Consider the following 27,262-nt stretch of genomic DNA (forward strand, 5'->3'; position numbering starts at 1 on the left):
TATACAGTGAGGAGCATGGTTGCCTGGAAACCAGATGGAGAGGTTAAGTTTAGATGGTAAAACCTGCAACCTCGCTTTCAGAGTAAAGACAACAATGCACTCGTCTAAAGCAACATTTTTGAACACACACACACACACACACACACACACACACACACACACACACACACACACACACACACACACACACACACACACACACACACACACACACACACGGTCAAATCTAAGTCTGTGAAAAAGTGGAGGGAATATAGCACCAGTTAGCTCAGACTTTGTTTTCTTGGTTTCATTTAAATCAACGATTGAGGATGTGCAGTATGTATGTATGTATGGACATTTATACATTGATTGATTGATAAATTGATTGAATCTTTATTAACAGTTTGCAAAAAACAAGGCACGGTGGCACAGATTTATACAAAAGAATGCTAAAAGGATGAGGGCTTGTTTCCATTAAGGTCCTGTGTATTCAATTCATCGAGACATTTAAAGACAAACAACAATGTACAATAATATGCAAAATAAACATCATATGAAAGAAATATATGTACAGTAAACAGTTGGGGGGGGGTCATTTCCGGTGATGAGCTTAGACTCTTTACTTTTTACAGTATATGGGTATAAAGGGAAGGTAGTGATATACGGATGGGAATGTACTGTGTACTGTATGTGAAGGTGTGTGCACAGCTTCATGAATTCAGTACTTTTTATGTTTAGCTTTTCTTTTTTTTCCTTCAGAATATAATTTCATATTTGGTCAAAGGGGAAAAGAAAAATGTACGGTATAGGAGATGATAAAATGTCTCATGTCTATGTTTATTTCAATAAAAAGTGAATTTTTGTGAAGGAGGCCGATGCACACCTCAAAGGTTGGCGACGGGTGCGTAAGTCAAAAATGCAGATTTTAGGAGGAGATCTCTGATGGTTAAATCAAAGAAGAGGACCCGTTCCGCACACTGTCAGAAACTTGCAAAAGATTTAGCTCTTTATACGTTTCGGTCGTTAGACCTTCATCAGGACAGGTGAAGGTTGTCTGTCCTGATGAAGGTCTAACGACCGAAACGTTGAATAAAGAGCAATTTTTTTTTTGTGCAAGTTTCTGACAGTGTGCGGGTCCTCTTCTTTGATTTAACCACCAGAGATCTCCTCCTAAATGAAAAGTGAATTAAAACAATACATAACTTTTAACTCTGGAAAAACTTGGCGGATGCTAACACTATTAGCATTTTAGCATCTTAGCTTAGCATGTTAGCCCTTAGGTGTCCTTATATACTACTGACATGTACATTACTATGTACACGTAACCTATTAACCACGGTGATGAAAGTCAAAATTCTAATTCGGCTTTTTTTTCCTTCTTTTTGTCCATCACACCAGCCACTGTTTCCCATGGAGCACAACGGCCCCGGTCTGGAGTACAAGGTCAGCTACAGGCGACAGGACGTGGCGGAGGAGGAAGACTGGCAGGAACACGTGGTGAAGAGACACTCGTTCGTCGTGAAAGACACGCCCACCTTCGTCCCGTACGAGATCAAGATCCAGAGCCGGAACCACCAGGGCTGGGGCCCCGAGCCCAAAGTCGTCTCCGGCTACTCGGGAGAGGACTGTGAGTGGCAGCCTTTCACTTATACCTGTTACTAATATCACACAGGATCACGTTTAACCCATAGAGACCGGGAACGATGCATCTGTGTGTCATTTTTGTGATTTCTTTGGGCTATTCAAAAATAGCAGATCTACAAGCTCATAGCGCGGCACCGAGTGCCACGCAACGAGCTTGTAGATCTGCTATTTTTTTTTAAATCGTGACAATTTGAGCAAATCTTTGAATATATATATATTTTAAAGCGAACATTTTTAACTCAAATCTTTGATTCTGGGGGGGGGGACTAATTATTTGGACATGGGGGTCCGCGGCCAAATACATATCATTTTGGGGGTCCTTGACATGAAAATGTTTGAGCACCACTGATGTAGAAACATATGTTTTTTCATAAAACTGTTGGGACTTAGAAGACATTTTGTAGAATCGGCCTCAGGTCTTAATGGGTTAATTTAACATCTCCCCCCAGTGTGCTCATGATAGCACAGCCATCAGCTGGTGGAAGCTGTAAAAATCAATTTACACTCCCCCGGGGAACAGAAGATACTTCCTTTCCTTTCCCATTACACGCCTACATTACAAGCCCTTGTAGATCGACATGTTTTGCTGTGCGACTCCATCATACACAGTATATGCTCGCATTTTATGTATTGCTTTTTGTTCTACAATAATGTCTAATGTTTTTTGTCATTGAGTCATTTTGTAGACATACTTTATTTTAATCTCTCATCTCTATACTGTAGCTTTCTTTTGGAGTTGCCCCCAGGACGTAACCACAGGTCATGGCTCCTCTCTCTCTCTCTCTCTCTGTCTCTGTCTCTGTCTCTGTCTCTGTCTCTCTCTCTCTCTCTCTCTCTCTCTCTCTCTCTCTCTCTCTGCTTAACAGTAAATGCTTCTTTTAGTTCCATGGTGTGATTGTATAATAGACAGCGCCCCTTAATTGCTATAACTAGAATTTGACTCCTGTAAATCCTTAATAGGTCTTAAATAGGAAATTCATGTAGTTCATCCCATTGCATCTGTCTCTGTTGAATGTTATATGTGCTCAATGTAGTTTTGTGGTTTTTAGCTTGATGAGATGGTGCGCCAACATGCAAGACTTCCATACTCTCTCTGTGTGTGTGTGTGTGTGTGTGTGTGTGTGTGTGTGTGTGTGTGTGTGTGTGTGTGTGTGTGTGTGTGTGTGTGTGTGTGTGTGTGTGTGTGTGTGTGTGTGTGTGTGTGTGTGTGTGTGTGTGTGTGTGTGTGTGTGTGTGTGTGTGTGTGTGTGTGTGTCATAGAAAATAAAGTGTAAAAATACTGTCCGCCTGGGTGAAACACCAAAGACAGAGGCTCACCCATGTGCTACTTCCTGGTTTACGTGACAACACACTGCACGTTGTCCTGACAACGACGCACGCCGTTCATGGGAAAAGGGGCAATTTTTTCTTTTTTTTTCTTCGAGGATGGCACTTTATTACTCTGACACGCAAACTTGTTATAATGTGCAGCTTGCCTGACTAATAAAGTGCCTTCCTCAAAGAAAAAGCAAGGGAAAAAAAGCGTCAGTGCCGGGCCCCGGGTCGGACGCATATTAATAATTAATGGTCGGGCTCGATTCGGGTCGGACACAAAGCTGTCGGTAACGGGACGTGTTCGGGCTGAAAAAATCAGCCCGATCCCAGCTCTAATGTGTGTGTGTGTGTGTGTGTGTGTGTGTGTGTGCACGTGCATGCCTTATATACTCTATATATACTGTATATGTGTGTGTTTATCTCCACAGTTCCTTCTGCTGCGCCGGATGATGTAGCTGTAAAGGTGATGAACAACTCCGTGGTCAAGGTTAGCTGGATACGTGTACACAAGGACACACTGCACGGACATCTGGGAGGCTACAAGGTAATACCTCAAATACATCCCCTTGCTTTTAGACACAGTTTAACCCCTTTAGACCGGGAAACGCATCTGTGTCGTTTTTTTAGATTGCCTTTGGCTATTTAAAAATAGCAGATCTGCAAGCTCGTAGCGCGGCACCGAGTGCCGCGCTACGAGCTTGCAGATCTGCAATTTTTTGGGAAAATCTTGAAAATGTGTGCAAATCTTTGAATATATGTTTTTTAAAGGGAAGATTTGTAACTCAAATCTTTGCTTCTGGGGGGTCCCTGGAACTAAATATTTTGAGATGGGGGTCCGCGGCCAAATACGTATAATTTTGGGGGTCCTTGACATGTAAAAGTTGGCGAACCACTGATATAGAAACATACGTTTTAAAAAAATAAACTGTTTGGATTTAGAAGACATTTGTAAAATCCCCAGAAAGAAAGATTTGAGATACAAATGTTTGCTTCAAAAAAAATAATATATATATTCAAAGATTTGCACACAAAAATCTTAGATAAATTGCATTTATCTAAAAATCTAAAAATCTAAAAATGACACAGATGCGTTCCCGGTCTGAATGGGTTAAAAGGAACGACCCCGACCTTGCTCTAACGGTTCGCACCCCTCTGCCCCGCTCTGTCTCTCTCTCTCTCTGGCAGCTCAATGCTCCCCCTCTCTCTCTCACAGACCATCAGCAAAAAAACACATAACTCATTCAGTGATTTATCCCATGTATGATATGGGCTTGCTCTGTGAAAGCCGGCGTTAAGCCCTTGTGATGCTGCTGTGTGTGTGTGTGTGTGCGTCCCATGTGGTGGCGTACTGTAGGCAGTGGTGGAAAGTAACTAAGTACATTTACTCAAGTACTGTACTTAAGTACACTTTTGAGGTATTTTTTTCCAATACTTTTGCTTCTACTCCACTACATCTCAGAGGCAAATCTTGTACTTTTACTCCACTACAATTGTTTGAAAACTTTACTTACAGTAGCCTACTAGTTACTTTTCAGATATAAAATATGATATTATGAAACATGCATTAACCACTTTAGCCCTATTTTATACATAGGCTATTTGAAAATAGCCGATCTACGACGCGTTGTGAGCTTGTAGATCTGCTATTTTCAAACATTTTAGTACTTTTACTTTTGGTACTTTAAGTACATTTTGATGCCAATACTTTTGTACTTTTAATAAGTACATTTTGAATTCCGGACTTCTACATTGCAGTATTTATACTTCTACTTAAGTAAAACATGCGAGTACTTTTTCCACCACTGGGTGTGTGTGTAGGTAAATTGGTGGCGCCTGCGCAGCCTGGCCGACGACTCGAAGAAAATCCACGACAACAAGCAAATGAAGACGGTCCCCGGGGACCGGAGCCACGCCGTGATACCGGCGCTGACGCCCTTCTCCGAGTACAGCCTCATCGTGATGACCTTCAACGGACGGGGCAGCGGGCCCGGCAGCCATCCCGTGAAGTTCAAAACCCCGGAGGGAGGTAGGAGGGATTGTTAGAGCAGTGCTGTGCAGAAACAACATGGAACTTATTGATTTACTACTACTGCAGGGCTGAGAGGGGGGAAAAATAATAGTCAAAAGAAAGAAAGTGGAGGCTGCAGAATTCTACTCCTCACTGTGTGTATTACCTTTGTTTTTTTTTGCTCCCGCAGTTCCTGAGAAAAATCCTGTTTTCAGGGTCACGGACGTACAGAAGCACACAGTGGCGCTGGCCTGGGCCCCTCCACTGGAACCTAATGGAATTCTCACTGGTTACCTCCTGGACTATCAGCTGAGTATGTATCTTGGTGTCCTATACCCTGTATAAGGAAAAAGAAAAGTATAGAATAGTTATTTGCATTCACAGCAACACTGTGCTTCCTTCCATGCAGTGGTGGAAAAAAGTTCTCACATTTTTTTACTTAAGTAAAAGTATCAATACTGCAGTGTAGAAATACTAATATTACAAGTAAAAGTCCCGGAATTCAAAATGTACTTGAGTAAAAGTACAAAAGAATTGGTATCAAAATGTACTTAAAGTACCAAAAGTAGAAAGTACTAATTATGCAGGATGTCCCATTTCAAGTTTTCAAATGTATACAAATATTTTGAAAATAGCAGATCTACAAGCTCACAATGCGTCGCATCGCGACGCATTGTGAGCTTGTAGATCGGCTATTTTCGAATGGCCGAAATGTATATATAGGGATGAAGTGGTTAATGGCTGTTTTGTAATAACAGCCATAAAGTAATAAGTTATTAGTAGTTTAGTAGTAATAGTAGTACGTTTTCAAATAATTGTAGGCTACTGGAGTAAAAGTACAATATTTTCCTCTGAGATGTCGTGGAGTAACAGTAAAAGTACAGACAATTGGAAATACTCAGGTAAAGTAAAAGTACCACAAAATTGTACTTAAGTACAGTACTTGAGTAAATGTACTTAGTTACTTTCCACCACTGGAAAAGAAAAGTATCGAATTGATTATTTGCATTCACAGCAACACTGGTGCTTCCATGTCAAATACAGAAGAGGAAGTGATCAATCCCTGAGAGACGCCGTGATGCATTTTGTTCAATATGGAATCGTTCTGCACAGCATGGAGGTCAACTTTGTACTATTCTACTGTAGCTGCCTGGCATCCATAGCAATAAGAGCCATTGTTGTGTCCAGTGTTGGAAAAAGTACATTTTTTTTTTACTTAAGTAAAAGTATCAATACTGCAATGTAAAAATACTCTTTACTTGAGAAAAAGTACAAATGTATTGGTATCAAAATGTACTTAAAATACCAAAAGTAGAAAGTACTCATTGTGCAGAATGTAGAAAGTTTTTAAATGTATTAAATGTATAAAAATCGTTAAAAAATATGCGACACGGAGTGCATCGAGTGCCGCAGTGACCTTCTGGAAGTCCCTGGAACAAAATATTTGACAAATGTTCGCTATTAAAAAAATATCTTTTCAAAGATTTGCAGAAAATGAATAGCCAAAGAAATCTTCAAATGACTCAGATGCTTTAGATTCCCGGCCCTAATGGATTGGAAGTCCAAATATTGTCGATATACCACTTTATCTGTTGCTTCAGTGCTCTGCGATCGAGGGACCCGAAGAAGTTTCACTCTCATTGTAAAAAAAACACTTTTAGCACAGAGATGAATGCAAACAAAGCAGATTCTTGGGTTCATGAGGTTTTTTTTCACCCACGGTATTTCTCCTACTTGCAGCAGCCACGGTATCGACCGATAGATTTTTGTTGCGCTAGCTAGAGAACTCCTGTCAAGGCGGGGTAATATACCATGAATACAGCCATTTCACTTTCCCAAATATACTACAGTACAGTAAGGAGTGGGATTGTGAGATCTGGTGTTTCTCCACACAGTGAGAATCAATGGAATCATAACTTACGTGTTCTTTGCTCATGGCTGAACAGAAGTATAACTAGATCATCTAAAACCTCTGTTTCTCAAGGTCTGGTCCAGGGCCCACCAGGGGTCCAAATGGAACATGAACTTGTACCGTGTGGGTTATCTCTGGGACCCCAATCTACACCGTACAATCCATAGGGTTCATTTAAATCTGACTGTACAAATGGAACAAATGGTTACAGTTACAGACTTGTTACAGACCTGCTATGGTCCTATTTGTAACTCAAATCTTTGCTTCTGGGGGTTCCTGGAACTAAATATTTTACAAATGTTCGCTTTAAAAAATATAGAATCCAAGATTTCGCCACAAGTTTTCTAAAATAGCAGATCTACAAGCTCATAGCGCGGCACTCGGTGCTGCGCTCTGAGCTTGTATATCTGCTATTTTTGAATAGCCCAAAGAAATCAAAAAATGACACACAGATGCGTTCCCGGTCTTAAACAATATTTGGACTCATATCATGGGCCAGGTTGGCTATAATGCAACCTAAGATACTACTCAAATTCAGCATCAGTTGAGCATCAATTAAATTACATGGAAAATGATGATTACTCCCGGTGATGCCCCCGTTCTGCCACTAGGAGATATAGTTGTCCTGTTTGATGCCGTTTACAATGCATTATAGCCTCTGGTTTAGCTTAGCACACCTTCTCTACAAAATGAGCATTCTCTCATCATAGCAGAGAGCTGATCAACTGCACAGTAATCTTTCCGTTGTGCTGTATATCATTGGTTCTCAAAGTGGGGTCCGGGTACCCCCACAGGGGTCCTCGGAGGGGTACCAGGGGGGGCCCGAGCGAAATGTGTTAATACGGCGTCACAATCATTTCTACCACTTTAACCATATTTTAGACTTTGGGCTATTCATTCATTCATTCTATTGGTGCAAATATTTGAATATGTATATTTTCGTTCAACTCAAATCTTTGCTTCTGGGGGTCCCTGGAACAAAATGTTTTGAGATGGGGGGGTCCGCAGCCAAATTACATATAATTTTTGGGGGTCCTTGACATGAAAAAGTTTGAGAACCACTGCTGTATAATATGACATAGTGAAGTGTGCACGGTATTTTTCAAGAGTCTTGAAAGCCAATAGGAGGTGGATCTGTGTGGCTCTCTGTTAATTGTAGTAACCTCATGGCCTCGTGGCCAAGACAAAAATCATTGTGTGGTTCTAACGGGGACCACCGGTGTCAAAGTGGGGGTCGGAACGCTATATAGGAAACGTGTCAGGTTGATGTCCGCTGGCCTGCTGCGTGTCTGTCATGATTATGGCTCAGTAGGTGGCTGACCATAAGGTCACCGTGTCACAGTCTGTTAAGGCTGTAGTGTTAGTGACCCCGCCCGATCCCCCCCCCCCCCCGTCCAGAGCGGACACCTCCATCACGCAGCAGATTGTATGTGTTCATGTAGCGTCTCTTTAGACAAGAAGCCATGATGAGGCTTGATGACTTGACTTTAACCCTTTAAGACCGGGAACGGAATCATTTTTAGATTTCTTTGGCTATTGAAAAATAGCAGATATACAAGCTCGTAGCGCGGCACCGAGTGCCGCGCTACGAGCTTGTAGATCTGCTATTTTTGAAAAATCGTGAACGTTTGTGAAAATCTTTTGATATCATATTTTTAAAGCGTACATTTGTAACTCAAATCTTAGCTTATGGGGAATCTACAAATGTCTTCTAAATCCTAACAGCTTTTTGAAGAAAAGAAAAAACCCTCTGTTGTTATATCAGTGGTTCTCTAACATTTTCACGTCAAGGACCCCCAAAATGATATGTATTTGGCCGCCGACCCCCATCTCAAAATATGTTGTTCCAGGGACCCCCAAAGATTTGAGTTACAAATGTTCGCTTTCAAAATATATATATTCAAAGATTTGCAAAACTTTTCACGATTTCTCAAAAATAGCAGATCTACACTACGAGCTTGTATAACTGCTATTTTTTTAATAGCCCAAAGAAATCTAAAATGACACACAGATGCGTTCCCGGTCTCAATGGGTTAAAACGACAGCTTTGTGCTGCATTTACCAGCTAATTGACTTTGATTTTTTTGAGACTACACAGGAGGCGCCCCAAAATGTCCTACAGTATTTCAAGAGAGAACGTTTTTTCATTGTGCCAGCCAGCACGATAAAGCTGATGGACTCTTTGAAATAGGACTTTTTTTTTCTCTCTCCCCCCCCTCCCCCCGCCCCCCTTTTTTTAAAAGTCCCCTTGAAAGAAGTCATGTGTGAAATGTTGAGGATAATGCAGCCAGCTGTCAGCGTGGCACCGGCGACACCAGAGGAATCTCAACGTCGTGGCACAGCTGTTCCAAACGCTACGCCTGTTTTCAGATGGCCATCATTAAGCCATTAAAGACCGGGAACAACACATCTGTGTAATTTTTTGATTTATTTGGCTATTCAAAAAAATAGCAGATCTACAAGTTCATAGCGCGGCACCGAGTGCCGCGCTATGAACTTGTAGATCTGCTATTTTTTTTGAAAAATCGTGGAAAACTTTGCAAATCTATGAATATATATTCTACAATGTCTTCTAAATCCTAACAGTTTTTTGAAAAAACTTATGTTGCTTTAATATCAGTGGTTCCCAAACTTTTTCATGTCCCCCAAAATGATATGTATTTCGCTGCGGACCCCCCATTTCAAAATGTTTTGTTCCAGGGACCCCCAAAAGCAAAGAAAAATGATCGCGTTAAAAAATATATATTCAAAGATTTGCAAAAATGTTCACGATTTAAAAAAAATAGCAGATCTACAAGTTCATAGCGCGGCACCGAGTGCCGCGCTATGAACTTGTAGATCTGCTATTTTTGAATAGCCAAAGTATAGAATATGGATAAAGCGGTTACACAGATGCTTTCCCGGTTTGAATGGGTTAAGTTCACATCTCGCAAGGTTTCACAGAAAGGCCAGTTTTGTAGCATCATATACCAGACCTAGAACAGAAGGGGGGGTGGGAGGTGTGTGTGTGTGTGTGTGTGTGTGTGTGTGTGTCTGTGCGTGTGTGCGTGTGTGCGTGTGTGCGTGTGCGTGTGTGCGTGTGCGTGTGCGAGTGTGCGCGTGCGTGCGTACTCACCAGCATACAAATTAACACATTATAAATGTAGATTATTTTGAAAAGAGTCCGTCCATCAGTTTGTTCCTAAAGGGTAATCCATCAGCCTGGCTCTCAACCCAATTACCGATGCATCAGAGAGAAGTTGCTTCTCCACACATGAAAACGACATGGCCGACGGGACCTAATCCTAACGTATTCTTTTCAATTTTCCATTTTATTTATTTATCTCCGTTCAGTCAATGACACGGACGCGGTCGGGGCCCTGCAGACGGTAGAGATCAGTAACCCCGACGCCACCAAGTGGATCCTGCGTGACTTGGAGGCCGTGAGCAGGTACACGTTCTACCTGCGCTCGTGCACCAGCGTGGGCTGTGGGCCCGTCGTCAGCGAGGAGTGCACCACGACCCCGGAAGCACGTAAGTCAACGCGGGAAGCTGAACAATTAAAGCTGGGTGCGGATGTATGTGGGTATGAATGTATGCGTGGGTATGTGTGTGGTTTTGTGAGCATAATTTAACCCATTTAGACCGGGAAAGAATGTGTCATTTTTAGATTAAAAAAATTGCTATTCAAAAATACATATCATTTTGGGGGTCCTTGACATGAAAAAGTTTTGAGCACCACTGATATACAGTACTGTATAGCAACAATTTTTTTTTTTTTAGAGATTTAGAAGACATTTGTAGAATCCCCCCAGAAGCAAAGATTTGAATTACAAATGTTCGCCTTCAAAATATATAGATTCAAAGATTTGAAAAAATGTTCAAGATTTTTCCAAAAATAGCAGATCTATGAGCTTGTATATCTGCTATTTTTGAATACCCCAAAGACATCTAAAAATGACACGGATGCGTTCCCGGTCTTAATGTATTAAAGTGTGGGTTTAATGGAGGAACACTGATGTGTCTGTGTAAGGATGGGACACAAGGTGCCCTGCAGGGGCCTGACAGAACTTAGGTTAAGTGAAGTATATGCAGTAGGTGACAATGGCATTTTCAGTGTTATCAAATGGCGTTGAACTGGCAGAATATGATACAGGCATTGGCCAAGCTTTTTCAAATCTCCATGTAAGTAATTTTTATAAACAATTTCATACGGGGGCGATGGAGGTTTTCATTTGTCACTGTCACGAAAGAGCAAGTGCTTATTGATTGGAGGGAGAACGTGAGGTACGAAACAATCAGCTAAAAACAGAAAAATGCTTTGAGCGGAGGAAACAGAAAGGTTTTAATATTGAATCGTGTAATCATGAAGGTGTTGCTGGATACAGTAAGTAATCATAATGGGCTGGATGATCCCTTGCATGTAATCTTTTGTTTTCAATTTTTCCATTTTAATGACTTCGTTTGAAGACTTCATAGGCTACGGTGCCTCAACTTATCACAGAACCCAAGTTTAAGGTGCTGATGAGACTGTGGGCGCGGAAACAAACGAAATAATTAGATTCAAATGAAACGGTAAAATGCAAACAGATTTGCCGGAGTGCCAGTATAAAGCACAACAAAAGACAAAACAGAAACACTTGAGTGGGCTTCACTTACCTTTTTATTTCGTTTTGTTCACTATAATTGAAAGAATCACGGACAGACAAACACAGTTTGTTCATGGTATTGTAGTACAATACCGACGGTCTGTTGGCAGAGATAACTATAGAACTATAGAACTAATGCATATATTCACAGCGAGAATGATAAATTCAAAGAAAAGAAATCTCCTTGATTCTGTAGTTGTTTATTTATTTGTATCTTAGCGCAGAAGAATTGATCACATTGTGTGTGGGGGCTCTTATTGGGTGTCTATGTAATATCCTTGTCATGGAGTCTCGTACGTCTCTTGTTACACACTCGAGGGAGACACATTAGTAGTGAACATTAAAGCCGTGCTACCGTCATTTTGTTTTTTCCACTGCCTTGCTCCTGTATCATGTTAATTACTCCAAGGCTCTTCCCTTCGCACTGCTGCCAGAAAATGTCCTGTGTGTGCCAGCAGCTTGCTCTTTCATTACAAATGTGCATGCGTGTGTGAGTATGTTTAATATATGCATGTGTGCACACAGGTGTGTGCCGACCAGACAGTTCTACCATGTGCTGCTTTGCTATGCATTGCTTTTTTGCTTTGTCTTTGTGTTTTCCGTCTCCCTGCAGCAGCTTCCGCCACGGTTTCCAACCTCCTCTTCAGTATGTACTGTACTGTTAGATGCCGGGACGGGGTTCTAGAGCCCTGTCTGATAAACCAGTCTGGCTCTGTCCGGTCTGTCTGTATCTGTAGGGTTTAAAAGTCTAATTTATATTTCGTCTCTCACGACGGTGACAACCAGTGGTGTGAAGTAACTAGAGGTTACGTATGTAACCCCGGTTCTTTTAGTTCTCGAGTGAGACACTCACTATGGGAAACAGCGCCAGAACTAAGTTCATTTACTGTACTTAAGTACAATTTCGAGGTACTTTTACTTACTACTGGAGTGTTTCCAATTGTATATACTTTTATTTCTACTCCACTACATCTCAGAGGAAACTACTGCAATTATTTGAAAACTTAAGTTGACTAGTTACTTTGCAGATATAAATTATTACATTATAAAACATACAGTAACCACTTCAGCCCTATTTTATACCTAGGCTATTTGAAAATAGACGATCTACAAGCTCACAACGCGTCGCGTGTGAGCTTGTAGATCTGCTATTTTCAAATATTTTACTACTTTTACTTTTGGTACTTTATAAGCACATTTTGATACCAATACTTTTGTACTTTCACTCAAGAACATTTTGAATTCTGGACTTTTACTTGTAACAGAGTACTTCTACATTGCAGTATTGATACTTTTACTTAAGTCAAACATTTGAGTACTTTTTACACCACTGGTGACCAAACCAATGTCACCGTTGTATGACAAAGTATGAAATAGGCTTTGGGCAACTAACAGCCAAGCACACTGTACATAACCATGGCATTACCAACACGCATATCATTATGGACAGCAGTTTGCCGTTTACGGGTGTGTTAAAAAATGTACGGCACGATGCCCTTCATTCATGACCTTAACCCGTTGAAACCGGGGGAAGCGTCTGTGTCATTTTAGATTTTAGCTTCGCCGCGCTATGAGCTTGTAGATTAGCTTTTTATTTTTTTTATCTCGAATTCTTTTGCAAATCTTTAAATATATATTTTTATAACAAACATTTTTAACTCAAATCTTTGCCTCTGGGGGTCCCTGGAACAAAGTATTTTGAGGGGGTCCGCAGGCCAAAATACATACAATTTTGGGGGGTCATTCACATGAAAAGGTTCGAGAACCACTGATATAGAAACGTACGTTTTTTCAGAAAACTGTTTTAGATTTAGAGGGCATTTGTAGAACCGGCCCCAGGTCTTAATGGGTTAACCATTTGACGGATGGAATCACACTATAGCCTATACAGTATTTCAGATTGATCTATTAAAGTGCTGTGTTGGTACGCCACATGTTTAAGCAGTCTGCTCTAATTACTGTAGCTGTGTGTGGGCCCTAGTTAGCTTGCATGGGTAGATAGATTCATGGGCTGTGTGAGCAGGTGTGACACGCTCATACACACACATTACTTCAGGAATACAGAACGATAAACACGCAGACATTTCCCACTCATTGATGAATAATTAACCTTGTCTACTGTTTGCCCTTGCCATCGGCAGAGAGCACTACTCACGCCTTCCTCCATTAGCAAAATGTCAACCGTTTTCTAGATAAAGTTTGTGGCTTTCTCTGCAATAGCGATGTTAACTCTTTAAGACCGGGAACCGCATTCTGTGTGTCAATTTTTGGATTTCGTTGGGCTATTCAAAAATAGCAGATATACAAGCTCATAGCGCGGCACCGAGTGCCGCGCTATGAGCTTGTAGATCTGCTATTTTTGAAAAATCGTGAAAAGTTGTGCAAATATTTGAATTTCTTTCTTTTTTTTTGGTGGACATTTGTAACTCAAATCTTTGCTTCTGGGGGTCCCTGGAACTCAATATTTTACAAATGTTCGCTTTAAAAAATATTTAATCCAAGATTTTGCCACAAATTTTCTAAAATAGCAGATCTACAAGCTCATAGTGCGGCACAGACTTGAATAGCCAAAGAAATCAAATAAATGACACACAGATGCGTTCCCGGTCTTAATGGGTTAATGAGTAACCTAATTATAACTTCATATTAATCTTGGCTCATTAGTGACTCTGTAAATGAATATTGACTTTTATCCTAGAAAGAGCGCATACTCAGTGTCACATGTGGAACTCACACAGAGGAAACAAATGATGCTTAAAGAGCTTAAACCCAGGAAGAGGCAGCAACCATCTATCCTCTCTTCGTGTCATTATGTATGCTCAAGCTCAAGCGAGACATTAATGTCCCATAATTTAGCAATTGTCATTTTTTTTAATCATTCCTTGGTATCTATAAACACACCTGTACCAATATTTACAGTGAAAATGTCTACATTTCTTCTATTCAAGTCTTCTCTGTGCTTCTTTCTGCTCTTTAAACTCACAGTCCGTTTCCAGTTTTAACTGCTTAGTAGTCATTCATTATTCATTATCTGACTGCTGTGAATGGCTGAGTTCGAGAAAACGTGGGAAACGATTTTAATTCTTAATCCTTTCTCGATTCAAATCTACAAATGAACTCTGAACGTTGCCTATAGCCGCCTAAAAAACACTGCTTTCTGCACACACAGAAGCTCCTCTTTTATAGCCACAAGCAGGCTATAGTAACAATTATCTGCAAACACATTTATCCTCATCCTGCAGTCTGGAGGTGTGAAATATTCTGTGCACACAGCCTGGACGCGCAAGTTCAAGTTGTTTATTGTCTCGTGCACACAACACAGCCGGTAGCAAAACTGCTAGACAGTCGGATTCTCGTACACAAAGGTCTCCTCAACAGTGTGAACTCACTAGATAGCTCCAATTTCACCTTCATCTTAAATTAGTTCCGACTTGCTATGGCGCGGCTACGACCGCAATTCCATTAACCTCATTCCTGGGAAGCTCAGCGGTTATTTGTCAGCCCGTATCTAAGTCAAAACTGGATGAAATGTCGAATGGCTTGTAAAACAGACAGTGTTTAATCAGCCCCTTGACATAATGCTTGGTAGCATATAGTATTTAATATTTTTTGTTTGCACCATAGATGTTGTAGACCTCTCAAAGAGTTACTAATTTTAGATCACATAGCCTCTGTAGTTGAAGTGTGCGCTAACCCTATAACTTCCCGCTAGCATGTAGCTTATATATATATGCCTCTTCTTCTCCGAATTGATAACCACAAAGCTATGTCTTCCTTTTTCCAGGCCAGTCAGCCTTCCCCTCACCTCCAAGCACCACAAGGTCCCCTGTGGCCAAACCAAGCACTCGCTCCACCATAGGTATAGCTGCTTCACATTCAGACGCAAGCCACAGAAGAAGTGGCTGAAATAATCTATTATTAATCATTGCTGCTGTAGTAGTCCCACCAGATGTAAAAATTGAATATTCGATGCAGCAACACATCCTGACCCAAAGGTGTGAGCGCTATGTGTTTAGTCACTCCAATGAAGGACAAATATCTCTAATTGTCACTGATTGATCTGTTGGGGCCCCCGTCCTCTCTGTACACGGCGGGTTATTGACTAAACAGTCACCTGACATTTACATGTAATATTCAACCAGGTAAACAAACAAACTCTCTGTGGGACAAGGAAATGTCCATGGCAGCATGCAGCATCTGAGCTGAGGAAAAAATATACAGAGGGGGGTTCGAAACGTCCTCCCTGGGCCAAGTGAGGGAGGTGTGAGCCCCATACTGGGAGGGTTGATATTTACAGTTACACGGGGATAAGTGGATAAGTGGAAGCTGTTGAAACCTCCTAGATGAGAATAGATTCTTTCCTGGTCTCTTGTTTTAACCCATGAAGACCGGGGACGCATCTGTGAGTCATTTTCAGATTTCTTTGGGCTATTCAAAAATAGCAGATCTACAAGCTCATAGCTCATGAAAAATCGTGAAAATGTGTGCAAATCTTTGAATATATATATTTTTTTAAGTGAAAATTTTTAACTCAAATCTTTGCTTCTGGGGGGTTCTCCAAATTTCTTCTAAATCCTAATAGTTTTTTTTTTTTTTAAACTTATGTTGCTATAATATCAGTGGTTCTCAAACCTTTTTCATGTCAAGGACCCCCAAAATGATATGTATTTGACCCCCCATCCCCATCTCTAGATACGTTGTTCCAGGGACCAGCAGAAGCAAATATTTGAGTTAGAAATATGTACATGTATATATTCAAAGATCTAAAACTTGTAGATCTGCTATTTTTTTAATAGCCCAAATAAATCCAAAAAAATGACACACAGATGCGTTCCCGCCCGGTCTTAAAGGGTTAAAGAGCCCTCCTGACTTTGAAGTGGCGTCTTTCAGGGCCATCAGATGCCTGCTGGGGCAGCAGCTGCTTCCCGCAGCGTTTAATAGCGAGGCTGAAGAGTGCGGTGACAAAACACAGCAGCCAGCCTCGGGGTATTTTTAGTGCTTGGGCCCTCTGTCACTGCGAGTCGTCCTACAACGTCCAATGAAGGGAATTACCATAGCTGCTGGACTAATCCATCAATATTAGTCAGATGGTGTCATTTGTGAGCTCATTGGGATGGGCGGTACGGGCGCCCAGGTGTCCTTGTGTACCGAATTATCACCCGAGCAAATTTGATGCGCCGGAGCCGGAGCTGGAGACATGGCTGGAAGATTTGCATGTTTGCCGTAGGGAAATGAAGTGGATTGTACTTTTGTTGACTGTGCTCAGACAGCTGCTGTCAAAATATACTTTTTCCAATAATAACCTTGCACATTGTTCTCTCTACCTCTAGTTTCTGCTGCTGTTTTTGGTTTTTGTTTGTTTGGGTATTTTTCTTTTCTTTTAGGGTTACACAGCACACACAGAGGTTTCACTAGCCTGCTGAGATACAGATCAAATTTGGCACAGATACTCGCAGACTATAAATGAACAAAAGCACACATGATTGTGGAAAGACATCCAAGCTCACCAAAGGACTTTTATTTTTGTTGTTTTGTTTTTAATGTGGGCCAGCATAGTGAGTATACAGTACATCACAGGGCACATTCACAGATAATGCAACACGTACTGCAGCGCACCACATTTAATGTCATAATTATCTTTAGCTGTTGATCTTTTTGAATCTATAGGTTTTTTTTTATGTCACATTTAAGGCATGGCTTTATCACTGGCTTTCCCTCATCCACACATTATCATTCTGTTAACATCTGCTCCAGACATTATTGATGTGTTTCTACAGTGTTGTCAGGAATAGAAACAGCATGGGTGGTGCGTGTGCGCGTGTGTGTGCGTGTGTGTGTGTGTGTGTGTGCGTGTGTGTGCGCGTGTGTGTTAGCGTGCGTGCGTGCGTGCGTGCGTGTGTGTGTGTGTGTGCATGTGCATGCGTGCGTGACTTAAACACTCTTTTAGTGTATAATAACCCACCCCAGGCCTTCTATGGTGTCTGCTATATCCTCTACTAACACTGTTCTGCCATTTCTCTCCTCTTCTCATCTTGTCTGTCAGTCCCAGGCCTGTTGAATATTAGCTCATCTGTTAGTGACAACTTTGCAAATATCAGCTGGATTCCTGGAAGCCAATACAAGGATTCAGAGTTATATATTGCATATTTGAACAACCGTAAGATCATATTACCTTTTCCTACAGTATCAATGTCTGCTCTATGTCACAATGATTTTGTTTCAAAGCCAAGAAATCCTTCCCTGTAGACGTACAACTAACATCAATAACCCCGTGTGTTTTATGTCTGACATAGTCCTTCATGTGTTTTTCTTCGTACATGCTACTGCTTCTTGTGTGTGTGTTCTCCTGAGTACTAACCCTTCCTGGTTCATCCACCCTGTGTGTGTAGGTAAAGGTAACTGGAAGATATCTGAGCGGGTAAACACCTCAAGGGCTTTCCACGTCATTGAGGGGCTCGAGCCTGGGACTGAGTACACTGTGCGCCTTATGACTAACAACTGGGTTGATAATTCTAGCATATTTGAAGATGTTATCAGGACGAGCAGGTCCAAAGGTGAGGAGGAGGGACGCCGAAAAGAGTTCACACCAAAACAAAATTCGACAAAAAAAAGCACAACTACTAAATGTCAATTGAGCCATTGAGTGCAGCTAGACTCAGCACGCCCTTGAAAGCGACTCAAGGTGCTGCGCGCGCGTGGTCCTCCTTGATGTCGATAGGATTTGATTTAGCCTGCTGCTTGGACTTCGCGGAAAAAGGAATTACATTTGCACAGCATTCCTTACTTGATTAATTAGACAAGCGGATTAGCTGTTTAATATTAATACCGGTCTTTATTGCAGCACACACACACTACCTGCCACCTCTTGCCTCTTTGCATCAGATAGTCGTTTGTCGATGTAAACATTCAATCAAGTATCCCCGATGTAGAGGCCAAGGCGAGTCAAAGTCACTGTGTGGGTGTATTTGTTCTCTTCAGGGCTGGCCAGCATCCACGGAGGGATATCCACCCAAGGCTGGTTTATTGGCCTGATGTGTGCCATCGCTCTCCTCACCCTCATTGTCTTGATCGCCTGCTTTGTCAACAGAAATAAAGGAGGGAAGTATTCCGGTAAGGTGTTCACACTCTCGCACAGTATATGCATGCCCATGCCCTCCTGAATGCTAACTAATTAATGCCCCAAGTGTTATTATACTGTATTCCCATTTAGCTGTTTGTTGCTAAGGCAGAAATTACAAATCATTCTGGGTTGCCATTAGAGGAATACTTAACCCGTTAAGGCCGGGAACGCATCTGTGTGTCATTTTTTAGATTTCTTTGGCAAATTCGTGACAAAATCTGGATTATATATTTTGGAACATTTGTAAAATATTTAGTTCCAGGAACCCCCAGAAGCAAAGATTTGAGTTAAAAATGTCCACAAAAAAAAGGGATAAAAAAAAATATTTGCACAACTTTTCATGGTTTTTCAAAAATAGCAGATCTACGAGCTCATAGCGCGGCACCGAGTGCCGCGCTATGAGCTTGTAGATCTGCTATTTTTGAATAGCCCAACGAACATCTAAAAAATGACACACAGATGCGTTCCCGGTCTTAAAGAGTTAAACAGATGTATTATTTTCCAGGAGTAAGCATCACGCCATGGGGTCATTTCAATGCAAATGTGTACAGGGGAATAGGAAAACGTGTGTTGATAGGAAAACACATTTATACCTGCGACGTTTGAGTTTTTGCATTGCTTTGATACGCTGTTTATTTTATGCCGCGACTACAAAGCGAGGCGGTGTGTGCAAGCCCACACTCCAGATGCAAATATTACATGAGGCAGCCGCCTCGGGAATGATTCCATAAGCACCGTGTTAACCCATTCAGACCGGGAACGCATCTGTGTGTCCTTTTTAGATCTCTGTGGCTATTCAAAAAAAAGCAGACATACAAGCTCATAGCGTGGCACCGAGTGCCGCGCTATGAGCTTGTATATCTGCTTTTTTTTTTTTTTTTTTTGAAAATGTGATAAATCTTTGAATATCTATTTTTCCATAGCGAACATTTTTAACTCTGTTAAAACTTCTTGGGGGTCCCTGGAACAAAATATTTTTGAGATGGGGGTCTGCGGCCAAAATTCATATAATTTTGGGGGTCCTTGACTTGAAAAAGTTAGAGAACCACTGGTTATAGCAACATAATTTGTTTTAAAAAAACAGTTTTTCTGATTTAGAAGACATTTGTAGAATCCCTGCAGAAACAAAGATTTGAGTTACAAATAAATATATACATTCAAAGATTTGCTCAAATTTTTCACTCACTCCAGATTTTTAAAAAATAGCAGATTTACAAGCTCATAGCACTCGGTGCCGTGCTATGAGCTTGTATATCTGCTATTTTTGAATAGCCAAAGAAATCTTAAAGTGACACAAATGCGTTCTCGGTCTGAAAGGGTTAATGTTCTGGGCATGAGGGTCCTTTTTTTTACAGCTTTGATCATTCACCAGCTAATGGCCACCTGGTTGTCATCTTGTACCCGCTATCACTTAAAACGTCAGCAGAATAAGACCAGGGAACACATAGCTCTGTGTTTCTGTGGGGGGGGGGCGGGTGGGGTTCTCATTATGCGCTCCTCATTCTTCCATCTTACTCTTTCTGTCATTCCTTTTAACCTTTTTCTGACATGATATGTTAAGCATAACACACAGCACCGTCAGCTCACTTTAATTAACCTGATGTTTTTATAATTTCTGAGCATACAGTAGACCATGTTATGCATAAAAAAGAGGAGAATTTGAACTGTGTGAAACCAGTGTGGGGCGCTGGGAGTCATTGCTGTCGGACAGAAACATTGCATCTCCATTTTTAAACTAGTTTTCGTAATTGAATGCCCATACTACAGTGTTACACAAAAGTAGCGGAAATAGCCGATATACAAGCTCATGATGGATGTGACACGTCGTGAGCTTGTAGATCGGCTGTTTTTGCTATTTCAGTTTTTTTTTTTACCCATTAAGACCTGGAACGCATCTGTGTCACTTTTTGATTTGAGCTAAAAAGCATTATTTTACACTTTGGCTATTCAAAAATAGCAGATCTACAAGCTCGTAGCGCGGCACCAAGTGCCGCGCTAGATCTGCTATTTTTTGAAAAATCGTGAAAATGTGTGCAAATCTTTTAATATATATTGTTTTAAAGCGAACATTTGTAACTCAAATCTTTGCTTCTGGGGGGTCCCTGGAACAAACTATTTTGAGATGGGGGTCCGCCAAATACATATAATTTTGGGGGTCCTTGACATGAAAAAGTTTGAGCACCACTGATATAGAAACATACGTTTTTTTCAGAATACTGTTGGAGTTTAGAAGACATTTGTAGAATCGGCTTCAGGTCTTAATGGGTTAAAGCCTGTCTGTTGGTTGTATAAATATTTAACAAATGAAAAGTATTAACATTGGATCCAATGGAACTCTGGTCCAATGGTTCTTTTCTTTTCCATTTCCTGAAAAGTACCGGTTTTGGACATATGAGGTTTCCACCCGACAGCGAGGATATTCAAAGCAACCTTACAATAAAAGGTCACAGTGCTCTTCAGTGGGTTATTATTCATCTCTGGAGGAATCCACTGATATGCTCTCTCTCTCTCCTCTTCTTCTTCTTCTTCTGAGCAGTAAAAGAGAAAGAAGACCTTCACCCAGATGTGGAGTCCCAGGGGATGAACGACGACACCTTTTGTGAATACAGGTATAAGCTTAATCCTCCCTGGTGGCGTTTCAGCTACCATACTGTAATCCATACTGTAATGTACCACCGATATGACATGGTGTCCTATACCACCATACAACCACCATACTGTAATCCATGCTGTACCACCGATACAGCAGTGATTCTCAACCTTTTTGAGTTTTGATAATGCATAACAGTTTGATTTGTACAACGGTGTGTTAGGGCCATCTAAGTGAAAAGGCCATCTAAGTGAAAAAAAAAGGAAGAAAAAAAAGCCGGAGAGTGGAGGGGGGGGGCAATATTCTGACTTTATAAAGTCGGAAATTTCCGACTTTATAAAGACTTTTTACCTAGATGGCCCTAATATGCCGTTGTAGATATGCATTAGGCCACGGACCCCCGTTTGATTTTTTTTTTTTAATCTCTTCAACCCTAATCTAGACTGTAAAATCCTCAGTGTTTATTTAACGCTGAGAGTTCCATTCGTACACTCTTGGAGTTACAGACCTGTATTGATGTTGGTACCAATAGGAGAGATAACAGGCAAACGTTGATCAAAATAACAATTCTTCTACATTCTCTAATTGTGTAGACTTCTTGTTACTTAATAAGTAATGCAGATGTTTAACAATCATTTAACTCTTGAGACCGTTAAATTACGGGTCCATTTGGTTTCATTTTACGCTCTCAAGAGTTGAAGATCTATAAGGGTCCATTTGGTTACCAACTCTCCATCATTTAGCTGGGGGACCACCCGGGAACCCCCTCAAGGACCACTGGTTTCTGGTTGAGAACCACTTGCTTTACGCAGAACCCCTTCAGACAGCCCTGTTGGGAGAGACAGCGGCGATGACGAGCAGCAGCTGAGTAACTGTGACTGTGTGATAAACAGCAATAAGCGTATATATCCCCCGTGTTGCTGTTTACACGTGGTGTGGCGTTTGTTGTAATATCTCCCTGTTATAAAGGCCTCGTGAATAGGCAGCTGTGTGTTCTGGTGGTGGTGGTGGTGGTGATGATGGCCTCACTAGTTGACGTCTCATTAGAGAGGAGCTGCCTCATTGCTCCAGACGTCTCCATTTGTTTCTGAATGGGAGCTAAGCGAAGGCTTTGCCCCCGTCCGCACAGCAGGGGGGCGAAAACCAATCAGCAACAATTGAAAGAATCTCATCTCGGGGGCAGTAATATCTGGGCCCTCGTTTCATTAATCCTTTAGTGGTCCAATTCATAATGCCCTCCCGCAGTATGAGTCCCGGAGCGATTCCCCAATCAAAAAATCTGCACGCCACTACAAAAATCTTTGACGAGACGAGTGTCAAAAGTGGCTCGGCGGCGGTACGTGCCCTCAACTCCAAGACGAATGGAATTGAATTGTTTATTTCAAGAATAATATTTTCTGTCAGGTGATAAGAAGCGGCTTGCTAGCTCTCATGCATTGAAGGACGCATGAGCTCGACTCTAGGCTCTCCCTAGGCTGGCAAAGGGAGTGTAGCGCCCAGGATTACTTAGACAATTGGCACTGGGTGAAAAAATGGGTTACAAAATCGTGGGATAAAAAATTTGGAGAAAAAATAAATAATATTTTCTAATTGTCACTATACAGTTTGCTCAGAAAGTGTCCCTGGAATAAATCACGGAGTTTAGTGGAAGATGCATGTAAATGCCCCCCTCTTGTTCCTCCTGGTCACTTATTAGGTTAATCATCTTACATATTACAACCCCGCACATGAGCGGTTAAAAAGCACATTATGGGGTGCAGCATGAGCAGGTTCAAAATTCCCCCATCAGTTTAATGTCCCCCATCAATATCCCATTTCTCTTTGTCAATTGCACTCATATGCAAACAGTGGTCGTAATTATAAAATGTCCTGACTTGTGCATATATGTATGATTATTATTTCCCGTCGCTTAGGGCAGGGTAAATGCTAATGCCAATCACGGAGGCTCATTGCTGGGGCCGCTCTGACAGCTCCAGCCTTCACCATGTCCTTGCCAATAAGCTAGTAGTGTAGAGAGTGAAGCCGTGAGAGAAATGAGGTGATTTTAAACCATCCAATCCGGGAAACGCATCTGTGTCATTTTAGATTTGAGCTTATAGCCATTATTTTATTTTATTACATTTTTATCCCACGATTTTTGTAACCCATTTTTTTCACCTAGTGCCAATTGCACAATGTAATCCTGGGCGCTACACTCCCTCTGCCAGCCTAGGGAGAGCCTAGAGCCGAGCTCATGCCTCCTTCAATGCATGAGAGCAAAAAGCCATTATTTTACACTTTGTCTATTCAAAAATAGCAGATATACAAGCTCATAGCGCGGCACCGAGTGCCGCGCTACGAGCTTGTAGATCTGCTATTTTTGAAAAATCTTGAAAATGTGTGTAAATCTTTGAATATATATATACTTTTAAAGCGAACATTTGTAACTCAAATCTTTGCTTCTGGGGGGTCCCTGGAACAACATATTTTGAGATGGGGGTCCGCGACCAAACACATATCATTTTGGGGGGTTCTTTCTTGACCTGAACAAGTCTGAGAAACACTGATATTATAGCAGCATACGGTTTTCAGAAAACTGTTGGGATTTAGAAGACATTTGTAGATGCGTTCCCGGATTGAATGGTTTAAAAAAGGAAAGGAAAAAAGATTTTTTTCTAAATCCACCGTGTCTCTGCTGTGCGTGTTTGTTGCAGTGACAACGACGAGAAGCCGCTGAAGGGCAGCCAGCGCTCTCTGAGCGGAGGAGAGCTGAAAGCGGCGGAGAGCGGGGACAGCATGGTGGACTACGGCGACGAGGATGCTCAGTTCAACGAGGACGGCTCCTTCATCGGGGAGTACGCCGGGCGGAAGGGGGAGAAGCGGGCGTCCGGGGAGATCAAAGCCACTGTTCAAACCCCGGCGTAGAGCGGAGCGGGAGCCGGGGTGTCAGAAATGGAAGGGTCCATTTTTTACGCTCTCGGGGTTAACCCATTAAGACCTGAGGCCGCTTCTAAACATTTTCAAAATCCTAAAAAAAAAATCGGAAAAGAATATTTTAACACATCCACTGCCAAGGGCTAATCTCATAATGTACTCACCAGTGCCAAGGTGTTTTTGTTGTTTTTTTGTTTTTTTCATGTCGCCATAGATCTTGTTAAAATCCTTAAGATTGAGCGCTACACAGTCTGTTTACATCCGCGAGATCTCCCTGTATCTCCCAGTGAAAACCACGTGTCAAACGGGGCATCCATGTTTGAGTTAGAGCGGATTACGTTAAACAGTGAAATGCGAGGAGAAAAAACTACAGGAAGAGAATTGAGTTTCAGTTTCGTCTGTAGAATGGGAGCGGGCGTGATCGTGAAAACCGGATCCCAAATAATTCTATTTCCTGTCATCAAACCGGAAACGGAAGTGGATCAAAAAAATTCCGAAAGTGCACCCGGACCGCGCATGCGCGAAAAGACCGCAGCCCGTAGGGCTACGGTCTCGGCGCTTAACAGTTGGATTTAACGGCCCGTAGGACTACGGTCTTGGCAGTTAATGTGTTAAAAATATTTTTCACGATTTTTCAAAAATAGCAGATCTACAAGCTCGTAGCGCGGCACTCGGTGCCGCGCTATGAGCTTGTATATCTGCTATTTTTGAATAGCCTAAAGAAATCTAAAAGTGACACAGATGCGTCCCAGGTATTAATGGGTTAAATGTGCACTCCGGATTTTGCTGTGTAGGAGGAACAAATAACGGTGGAGAAGACATTATCCATACTGAGCACCATCTTGTGTGAAACGTAATGCATCACTGTCAACTGCACTGCCATCCTCATTCTATGAAGCTATACCGTTTTATCAAGTCGTAAGAGAAATGGCCATTTCTAAATGTATGCTGTATATAAATACTGTATATTGTATGTGCAAAAAAGTGTTTTTTTATTACCGCAAAACAATGAAGACGTTTGGGAGCGCTTGCATTATAATGTTTTTTTTTTGTAAATGGAATTATAGTATTCAGTTTGTATGAATGTTTAAAGTAAGGGAGAGAAAAGAAACGGCCACATTTCCTAATTGCACATCATTTTATGCAGTCTTGTTTCTCACGTCATGTTTTTTCGCGAACGAGTATAATGTGGGGGATATGAAGTTGTTGCTTTTCAACTGAAGCAATTATTATTGACATTTTATATTTGAAATGGATCCATTAAATATGATATGTGTACTGGTTGTTTATTAACTTATTTCTTAAGGTTTTATACCTGGTAGTAACAAGGTAATATAGACGGTGGTTAAATGCATTAAAATATATCATAAAGTTGCATTCCGAATATCACCTTGAAAGGTACAATTTCCACCCGTTTTTTTCCTTGTTTAATAGCTTTTTCCAAGAAGTTGTTGGAATATAACCCATCGCCAAATTAAACCACTGCTTACCTTAAACAGCCTATTTCAGGGTTTTCCAATATAAGCTGCCAAACGTATTGCCTAATGTTACATTCCAAATGTCATCCATTTTTGGATGACTAATTACCTACTTCAAACTGAACCTGGTATCCTCCAACAGGGTGAAATGACTTGGTCTCTCAAATAAAGTGTTAAGTAAACAGACAATTCATTCTGGCTCATAGACTGTAATATATTTAGAATGATTGCCTGACAGCTGGTACAGCCACAATTAACCTTTAAGCTGCGACACACAATTCCAATGTTGTCTGTACATTTCCCCTTTGAACATACTGTACTGTACGTCTCAGTAATGCATTAAGTAGATGTCTAATCTTTTAGTGTATCAGTAATCTGATTACAGTGTTTTCATAGTAACTGTAACGGATTAAACCTTTTTGTGTTACCAGACTGTAACTGGTCTTTCCTCAGCCTGCCGTGAACAGCATTGCACACTGTAATCTGTCATTCCCAATTTACGTTTCACAGTATATCGTTACCTTCTTTAATCTGTCACTCCTCAGCCAGCTATTCACAGTATAGCAAACTGTCTTCTGTCATTCCCCAACCTGATATTCACAGTAAAGCATAATCAGTGTTGCGTAAGTCGCAACACGGAGGAAGAAGAGAGAGCCTTTCTTGTGCATATATCACCGTCGTTGTCATTCCGAACATGATTATTGTGTTATAGCATCAACAGTAACATTAACAGAGCCATCAGCTTAATTGCAACTTTTGTATAAATACAGCAATTTGCATGTTAAGAATGTTGACTGGTGTTTTTTGATGTCATTAAATTGCTATACTTTCTTACACCTTGGTGATGGTTTGACTGCCTGTTCAGCCCACTTGGCATGATCCATATGTTACACACGGTTATATTAACATATCTTTAGATTTCAGGCCCAGGGTTGCATGCAATTAAGAACATTAAGAGTAAAGCATGTGCTTTAACTCCTATGAAGATCTCTTGACCTTAACCCCTTAAATTGAGAAGCTAAATCTACGCTGTGAGCTTTCACCAGTTATGAGTTATGACATGCCCAGAATAGGGACACGAGGGTTCATCTGGTTAACCCATTAAGACCGGACAGGGAACGCATCTGTGTGTCGTTTTAGATTTCTTTGGCTATTCAAAGATAGCAGATCTACAAGCTCGTAGCGCGGCACCGAGTGCCGCGCTACGAGCTTGCAGATCTGCTATTTTTGAAAAATCTTGAAAATGTGTGCAAATCTTTGAATATACAGTATATTTGTTTTTTTAAAGCGAACATTTGTAACTCAAATCTTTGCTTCTGGGGATTCTACAAATGTCTTCTAAATCCTAGCAGTTTTTTTCTTAAACGTATGTTGCTATAATCAGTGGTTCTCAAACTTTTTCTATGTCAAGGACCCCCAAAATGATATGCATTTGGCCGCGGACCCCTCCATCTCAAAATATTTTGTTACAGGGACCCGCACCAGAAGCAAAGATTTGAGTTAAAAAAAATGTTTCAAAAAATATATATATACTCAAAGATTTGTACAAGATTTTTCAAAAAAATAGCAGATCTACAAGCTCATAGCGCGGCACTCAGTGCTGCGCTATGAGCTTGTAGATCTGCTATTTTTCTAATAGCCCAAAGAAATCTATAAAATGACACAGATGCGTT

The 27,262-nt window shown here is 41.2% G+C and overlaps 1 protein-coding gene across 2 annotated transcripts in view; it reads left to right on the forward strand.

Annotated features, from left to right (window-relative positions):
- Window positions 1–24,616, forward strand: part of chl1b (cell adhesion molecule L1-like b) — an 89,692-nt gene extending 65,076 nt beyond the window's left edge. For both annotated transcript variants that reach the window (XM_080423904.1, XM_080423903.1), the window contains exons 19-26: window positions 1,381–1,609; window positions 3,369–3,484; window positions 4,759–4,966; window positions 5,139–5,261; window positions 10,194–10,373; window positions 18,467–18,598; window positions 21,145–21,217; window positions 23,892–24,616. In XM_080423904.1, the coding sequence (XP_080280030.1) occupies window positions 1,381–1,609; window positions 3,369–3,484; window positions 4,759–4,966; window positions 5,139–5,261; window positions 10,194–10,373; window positions 18,467–18,598; window positions 21,145–21,217; window positions 23,892–24,102 (1,272 nt within the window). In that variant the 3' untranslated portion in view covers window positions 24,103–24,616. The remainder of the gene's footprint in view (window positions 1–1,380; window positions 1,610–3,368; window positions 3,485–4,758; window positions 4,967–5,138; window positions 5,262–10,193; window positions 10,374–18,466; window positions 18,599–21,144; window positions 21,218–23,891) is intronic.
- The last annotated feature ends 2,646 nt before the right edge of the window (window positions 24,617–27,262 follow it).

Source organism: Gymnoscopelus braueri, assembly GCF_963280865.1.
Source record: "Gymnoscopelus braueri genome assembly, chromosome: 3".
Classification (NCBI taxonomy): domain Eukaryota; kingdom Metazoa; phylum Chordata; class Actinopteri; order Myctophiformes; family Myctophidae; genus Gymnoscopelus; species Gymnoscopelus braueri.